General features: G+C 52.6%; 1 protein-coding gene across 1 annotated transcript; it reads right to left on the bottom strand.

Moving 5' to 3' along the window:
* Positions 1-910: 910 nt before the first annotated feature.
* rnf216 (ring finger protein 216) lies at positions 911-4889 on the bottom strand. The gene is made up of 4 exons (XM_034711154.1): positions 4743-4889; positions 3413-3635; positions 1968-2037; positions 911-1584 (listed from the first exon to the last, which is right to left on the bottom strand). Exons 1-4 carry the CDS (start codon positions 4754-4756, stop codon positions 1172-1174), a joined length of 720 nt encoding a protein of 239 aa, XP_034567045.1. The 5' UTR covers positions 4757-4889; the 3' UTR covers positions 911-1171.
* Between the last annotated feature and the right edge of the window lie 3380 nt (positions 4890-8269).

The raw sequence follows: 8269 nt of genomic DNA, 5'->3' as shown, positions 1-8269 counted from the left end.
TGCTGTTGTGATCCTGAACCGGATTAGAGCCTCAATTCGGCCCCCTCACACAGACTCTGAGACCATCAGGACGCTGCTGTGATCCTGAACCTGATTAGAGCCTCAATTCGGCCCCCTCACACAGACTCTGAGACCATCAGGATGCTGTTGTGATCCTGAACGTGATTAGAGCCTCACTTCGGCCCCCTCACACAGACTCTGAGATCATCAGGACGCTGCTGTGATCCTGAACCTGATTAATACCTCACTTTGGCCCTGACATAGACTCTGAGACCATCAGGATGCTGTTGTGATCCTGAACCGGATTAGAGCCTCAATTCGGCCCCCTCACACAGACTCTGAGACCATCAGGACGCTGCTGTGATCCTGAACCTGATTAGAGCCTCAATTCGGCCCCCTCACACAGACTCTGAGACCATCAGGATGCTGTTGTGATCCTGAACGTGATTAGAGCCTCACTTCGGCCCCCTCGCTCAGACTCTGAGACCGTCAGGACCCTGCTGTGATCCTGAACGTGATTAGAGCCTCACTTCGGCCCCCTCACACAGACTCTGAGACCATCAGGACGCTACTGTGATCCTCTGCAGAAACCCCACGCTGACACAGAGTCAGGGAGACCCGCAGCACGCCCGCTGAACAAAGAAGACCCCTCTCTCTGCTGCCTTCACAAAGCCCAGCTGATGCTGCTCAGTGATTGGTGGAGGGCAGCCTCTCTGTCATGTGATTGGCTTTTAGCCCCCGGGGCTCAGTTATCATGAGTCAGCCCCTTTTTCAGCTTGAGACAGGGGAGGAGGGGAAGGAGGGAGGAGAGCAGGGAGAGGGGGAGGGAGGAGAGCAGGGAGAGGGGGAGGGAGAAGGAGGGAGGAGAGCAGGGAGAGGGAGGGAGGGGATTTTGATAAAGAGCCAGATGTTTCAGGAGATACTTGTAGCTTTATTAGAAAACGTCTTAAACACAAAGAAGGAATGGTCACTTTGTTTTCAAACTTGTTCTCAAAAATATTTTTTAAACAGAAATAAAGTTTCTAAAGCGTTCATCCGCTCAGCCCGACCACAAGAGAGGAACACAGATCCACGTCCACACCAAAGTCCCGGGACAGCGGGAAAGGCAAAGTCCAAAGGTGTGTGTGAGTGTGTGTGTGTGTGTGTGTGTGTGTGTGTGTGTGTGTGTGTGTTAGAAGTGTCTGTAGTAGCGCTGTGCAGGTCCGTAGTGCATGGGCAGGTCCATCACGTCTATGTTGTGTGGGTTGTGTGGGTTGTGTGGGTTGCCCGGAGCGTTGTTGTTGTTGTGGAGATGAAGATGATGATGGTTGTTGTTGTTGTTGTTGTTGAGGATGGGCAGTGGCTGCAGGGGGGGCACGTAGGGGGCCGGGGGCAGCCGGTGCATGATCACGTGCTGGTACATCCGGCCCTGGGCTGGACCGGGTGGGTAGCGAGCACGGGGCGGCACAAACAGGGGGGCTTGTACCGCCTGAGGGTGCGGAGGGGCCGGAGGGTTCGCTGGGTTTTCGGGGGGCGGACCAACGCGAGGCCGTTTGGCTTCAGTGAGCGGCTCCGGTGGAGGGCCGACCCTCTTCCCTGATTGATCTGAAAGAAGGAGAGAAACGGGGTCACCTAAAAACTCAAGTATAGTCCGGACAGTGCGGCTCAGGCTGCAGAGCCAGCTTCCCCATCAGCAAGGCACGGTGCTCTGATCCTGGCTGCTGGTTTGACTCCCAGCTTCATCCCCTCTCTCTCTCCTCCCTGCAAACACCTGATCAAACATTTAAAGAAACACAAACAACATCCAGACATCACACTGAGGTGCTCCAGGCCTGTAGGGGGCGCTGAGTGCAACTCAAACAGATTTGATGTGGACTAGAATTACAGAAGAGATGTGGACCACCAGGACAAACCACCCCAACAACACTGCTGTTAACATGTCTGAACACACAGAGTATAAAGACAAAGATCTTCAGATTCAAACAGACCTGCACTCTTCTTATTCAGCTCCGCCTCGCCCTCCTTCTGGATCTCCTGAATGATCCGCTCATCGTCTTGCTGAAGAAGCAGAGAAAAGGTTAAGACATCCTGCTGCACCTTGAATCATAAAGATACTAAGTATCAACGGTTCACAGCTCGGGACGTTTCTGCATCAGCTCAGATTATCTGTGAGTTCAGACTCTCTGACTGTGACCAAGCTGACCGTTAACAGGACCTCTGCTGCATCTGTGCCGCTAATGGAGGGTCTCCAGCTCATTAACGGATTCACTGTTGGCTACGTGTGGTCAGGGTCAAAGTGGGCTGCATGTTGTCAGGGTCAAAAAGGGCTACATGTGATCGAGGTTACAGTGGGCTACATGTGGCCAGGGCCGTAGTGGGCTACATGTGGTCAGGGTCAAAAAGGGCTGAGTTTGGTCGAGGTCAAAGTGGGCCAAAGTGGGTTACATGTAATAATAATAACATGTGCTCAGGGTCAAAAAGGGCTACGTGTGGTCGGGGCCGAGGTGGGCTACATGTGGTGAGGGTCAAAGTGGGCTGCGTGTGGTTGGGTTTAAAGTTGGCTACATGTGGTCTGGGCCAAAGTGGACTACATGTGTTCAGGATCAAAGTGGGCTACATGTTGTCGGGGTCAAAGTGGGCTACATGTGGTCTGGCCAAAGTGGGAAACGTGGTCAGGGTAGAAAAGGGCTGCGTGTGGTTGGGTTTAAAGTTGGCTACATGTGGTCAGGGTCAAAGTGGGCTACATGTGTTCAGGATCAAAGTGGGCTACATGTGGTTGGTTTTAAAGTTGGCTACATGTGGTCTGGGCCAAAGTGGACTACATGTGGTCAGGGTCAAAGTGGGCTAAATGTGGTCAGGATCAAAGTGGGCTACATGTTGTCGGCGTCAAAGTGGGCTACATGTGGTTGGGTTTAAAGTTGGCTACATGTGGTCTGGGCCAAAGTGGACTACATGTGGTCGGGGTCAAAGTGGACTACATGTGGTCTGGCCAAAGTGGACTACATGTGGTCTGGCCAAAGTGGACTACATGTGATCGGGGTCAAAGTGGGCTACATGTGGTTAGGGTTTAAAGTTGGCTACATGTGGTTGGGGCCAAAGTGGGCTACATGTGGTCAGGGTCAAAGTGGGCTACATGTGGTCAGGGTCAAAGTGGGCTACATGTGGTCAGGGTCAAAGTGGGCTACATGTGGTCAGGGTCAAAGTGAGGGACAATTTGAGTTAAAGTATCAAACGTATAAATGTTAACAATGTTCCAGTCCTGAACTCCTTTGAGGGATGTGAGCGATGACCAGGCTGGAGCTAAATGTTTTCTCTGTTGTGGTCTCAGAGTTCTGGTTTTTGTACAACTCTTAGGACAGGTAAAGTCACAAAAACCAGCAGACAGGAAGGACAAACAGCTGAAAGCAAAGACACTTCAGGTCTGAGACGTTACCGTTGGGTCCGTCCACAGCGAGCACTTGCGGCAGTGACGGCAGGGAGCGCCGGGCGAGCGTGCGTGCTGACAGAAGTGGTTGTATCCGGTGATTGGCTCTCTGCAGAGGTAACACATGAAGCTGCCACAGCGGCACGACATCCTGTTGCAGCCCTCTGACTTCACCAGTCCTGTCCCGCACTTCACACACTTCCTGACCCGAGCCGCCGTCATTCGCTCCTCGCTGCAGGACGGAGAGAAAAACAGGTGACGAGGAAAAGGAAGAAGAAGAAAGAGGAGTGAAGGTTTGATTACTGTGACTCCCTTTTATCAGGCGGCACTAATAAGTCTCTAAAGACTCTTCAGTCTATAGTTAGATCTGGATCAGGCTTGGACCAGCTCTTAGTTATGCTGCTATAGGCTTAGACTGGCACACTGGGATCCTGTCTTTCCCTCTCTCTCCTCTCTCTGCCTGTCTCTCACTTTAACTCTTCCTGTCCCATTAAAGTTACTAACCATAGACCTTTCTGGAGTCCCTGAGCTCCCTTGTCTCGTAGGTTCCTCTGGATCTCTGCTGCTGTGGACGTTCCAGACTCCAGCTACTACAACTACTACTATCCTTCTCCCCACTATCATCTCTCTCTCTCTCTCTCTCTCTCTCTTCATCTCCCTCTATCCCTCTCTCCAACACGGTCTCAGCAGATGTGTGTCTAACATGAGTCTGGTCCTGCTGGAGGTTTCTGCCTGCTAAAGGAAGTTTGTCCTTGCCACTGTAACTTGCTAAATTCTGCAAAGTGTGTGTGTGTGTGTGGGGTTGTGTGTTACGCTCTGATGGTCTGTGGAGAGAACTAAGTGTGGTGATTGTTTCACATGTCCTGTTAAAACCAGCAGACCGACCTCTTCCTGTGTCTTTCAGGAAGCAAGATGCTCCATGAGCAGCTCAAAACAGGAAGTACTGCCTGTGGACCAGCTGGGCTCCAGGAAGCAGCTGGTCCCTCTGCTTCCTGGAGCGCCGTCCCGTAAGTGTTTACCCAGCATGCTCTCTGGGTCACAGGGAAGGCTGCAGTGCCAGTTTAACTGAGTCTGACGCAGGGACTTGGACAGGTGAGACGGCTCCTCGTTATGAAGTCCTGAGTGTGAACCAGTTTTTAACGTGTCCTTCAGGGGGGGTTTACCTGAGGCGCTGAAAGTCTGTCATCAATAAATGAGCCTGTTCACATGAACTGTAATCACCTTTACCTGCTCCCCCACACACACCTGTCCCCTCTTCAGCCCCGCCCCCCCCTCTCTCTCCTCAAACATCAGTTTCATGAAGCCGTCCAGGACTCAGACGTGTATTGAGACCACTTACAACAGGACCCTCATGCGGATCTCGTCCCTCTCCAGGACCTGCTCACACGTCTTCCCCACATGCTGCTTCCACTGGACGTGACACTTTCTGCAGCTCTCCTGGACCAAGACACAGACAAGGACCAGAGCGTGAGACACAGAGAGACACAGAGAGAGAGAGAGAGAGAGAGAGAGAGAGAGAGAGAGAGAGAGAGAGAGAGAGAGAGAGAGAGAGAGCGCACATCCAGATGAGTCACAACATAAACCTGTCATCAAACACTGAACCCGTCCTGTTCCTCCTCCTCAGACCTGATCCCACAGAGTCCTGCAGTCTGGATCCTGGTCACTGCTCTGTATGCTGCTGGTGCTTCACTGCAGGGACCATCAGACACAGAGAGGTGTGGCTCTCCCTGCACAGTGTGTGTGTGTGTGTGTGTGTGTGTATGAGACTGCAGCAGGAGTGTAATTTCCTCCCTGGCTGTCTGCCTGGTTGCCTAGAAACAGCGCCTCCATCCTCAGATGTTCAGCTGAAGGACGTACGGGGGCAGACACACACATTAGCGAGGGGTTGTCGCCCCATGCTAACCCCATGCTAACCCTCAGCTAAGTGGTGTCATGAATATTTGAGTCTGCTCATCTAATATTGAAGAGCGTGGAAAGTGACAGCTGATGCAGCTCCCGGCCTGACCCTAAGACTCAGTGACGGAGACCCCCCCCCCCCATGAGTCAGAAACACCCTCCATGTTTGTTGCTCACACACACTTCAGTCGCTCTCTCAGCTCTCAGTGACACAGCTGTGTTTGAAGGTCAGACGGCGGGGAAGCCGTTTGGATGGAGACTCTGGAAGTCACGTTGAACAAAGAGAGAGTCCTGTTTCAGGGTCACATGTTCGGTTTTTAAAGGTTTAAGTTTGAAAGGCTGCAGCTCGTTTGAGTTTGGGGCTGGAGGTCTCTGGAGGTCTCTGGAGGTCTCTGGAGGTCTCTGGAGGTCTCTGGAGGTCTCTGGAGGTCTCTGGAGGTCTCTGGAGGTCTTGGTTGTGTCTGTATTTTAGGACTTTGTGGCTGAACTGTTGAGAGGTTGTAGGTAGAAGTCCCTGAGGGGGACCATGGTACTTGTTCTCTCTGTGATGAAGCTGCACGGCTGACATCGTCCCGTACGTGTCTGAAATGTTTCCTGGGACACGGAGCCGTAGGAAGGTCTAAGAAGACCCGTCCCCCCGCATCGGACTTCACAGAAACACGCTGTGACTGAGGGTCAGGTCTGCTGGATCTGTTTCGGCTCAGACTTTCAAATGTGGAATAAACATGTTCACAGTTACAGGCTACACGTCTGCATCACTCAGCGTGGTTAGGCGCGTGGCTGATTTGAATGACAGGTAAGGAACATTGTAGCTCTGCCTCTTTCCCTCTTGCTCAGTCGGTTAGGCTGAGTCAGGGGGGGCGGCCATCTTTAGGCTTCAGGACCTCTCTAGAACCAGTCGGATACAGCTCAGAGAGTCCGTCTGATGCGGTCTGTGGTTCATAAATAAATCAGCTTCAGTTCCAGCTGACATCGTCTCATCAGGATCAAATCAGACTTCTGCTGAGTCTGAACATGCTAACGCAGTGATGCTATGCTAACACAGGGATGCTAACACCACACCTCTTTGTGTGGAGCTGAAGCTGCACTGAGGATCACACGGACAGAGAGGTGAAGGCCGCCCCCTAGTGGCAGGCACAGAGACCAGGAGGAGGGACAGCATGAAGAGGGGTGTGTGTGTGTGTGTGTGTGTGTGTGTGTGTGTGTGTGTGTGTGTGTGTCTGTCTGTCTGTCTGTAAAAAGCAGGAAGGTACCTCTCCGAGCTCTTATATGTCACACACTCAGTGACGCTGCAGGCGACCTCTGCTCTGGGTGTGACTTCCCCACACACGCACACGCACACGCACACGCACACGCACACGCACACACACACAATTTTTCCACTGATTTCACATTTCTCCTTTGGGTCCTAGCCACCTTCCTCTCTCCTTTCCTTCTTTCCTTGCACCACCCTGCATCTTGTTCCTCCTTCTTCATTCATACTCAGCCTCTCCTCCTCTGCATCTCTCACTCTTTTCACCTCTTTCTTGTGTTGCAGACTGCAGCAACCCTTATAAGGAAGTGCAAGCAGGAAAGCAGGCTGCATTAACAGTGTGTGTGTGTGTGTGTGTGTGTGTGTGTGTGTCTGTGTGCATGTTGTTTGATGGGAGTAGGCTTTTCCTGCTGTCAAATGCAGCACAGGAAAGGGATGTGTGTCTCCATGAGTCCATTCAGCTAAATGCTCTGAAGAAGTGTGCAGCAGATGTGATAATAACCTTAAATGCCAACTGTTGCACAACACACACACACACACACACACACACACACATGCACACGCACACAGACACACATTTTACATCCCTCAGCTTTCATGAAGTCATCACACGCAGGCCAAAAACCCTCTCCAAGTGTCCTCATAACCACATGTGGAACACATTAGTCGCCACTTGTGTGCACAAGTGTACGTGTGTGCGTATGTGTGTGTGTGTGCGTGCGTACGTGTGTGTGTGTGTGTGTGTGGGGGTCAGACAGGGAGGGGGGACATGGGGAGGAGAATCTGGGTCAAACTGGATCTGAACCACATTTGAATCAGAGGGGGAAGTGTGTCAGACCAGTGAGGGACCGGTACGAGGGGAGTGGACGGGGCAGCCAGCCAATCAGGCGGCGGTGTGGGAGAAGGCGGGAGGCTTACAGAAGTGTGTCAGTTACATAATGGAGCCCCTCCCTGTTCACTGAGCGGGTCGACTGTACGACAACTGCCTTAAAACTGTAGTCCCATTGATGGGACCAGGATTAAAGGCCTGGAAAAACACACACACACAAAGACACACACACAAAGACACACACACAAGGTCTAAATATGAATCATATCTGTGTGTGTCGGGGGGTGTCGCTGCAGACTGATGGGTCTCTCTCTGCTTGCTCTGGTGTCTCTCTGCTCTTTTCTCTCTCTCTGCTCTGGTCTGTCTCTGCTCTGGTCTCTCTCTCTGCTCTGGTCTCTCTCTGCTCTGGTCTCTCTCTGCTCTGGTCTCTCTCTGCTCTGGTCTCTCTCTGCCCTGGTCTCTCTCTGCCCTGGTCTCTCTCTGCCCTGGTCTCTCTCTGCCCTGGTCTCTCTCTGCCCTGGTCTCTCTCTGCCCTGGTCTCTCTCTCTGCTCTGGTCTCTCTCTCTGCTCTGGTCTCTCTCTGCTCTGGTCTCTCTCTGCTCTGGTCTCTCTCTGCTCTGGTCTCTCTCTGCCCTGGTCTCTCTCTGCCCTGGTCTCTCTCTGCCCTGGTCTCTCTCTGCCCTGGTCTCTCTCTGCCCTGGTCTCTCTCTGCCCTGGACTCTCTCTGCCCTGGTCTCTCTCTGCTCTGGTCTCTCTCTCTGCTCTGGTCTCTCTCTGCTCTGGTCTCTCTCTGATCTGGTCTCTCTCTGATCTGGTCTCTCTCTCTGCCCTGGTCTCTCTCTCTGCTCTGGTCTCTCTCTCTGCTCTGGTCTCTCTCTCTGCTTGGCTC

The sequence above is a fragment of the Notolabrus celidotus genome, chromosome 20, assembly GCF_009762535.1.
Source record: "Notolabrus celidotus isolate fNotCel1 chromosome 20, fNotCel1.pri, whole genome shotgun sequence".
NCBI classification, from domain to species: Eukaryota; Metazoa; Chordata; class Actinopteri; order Labriformes; family Labridae; genus Notolabrus; species Notolabrus celidotus.
Note: the sequence above shows the minus strand (reverse complement) of the source record. Positions and strands in the feature narration are given on the sequence as shown.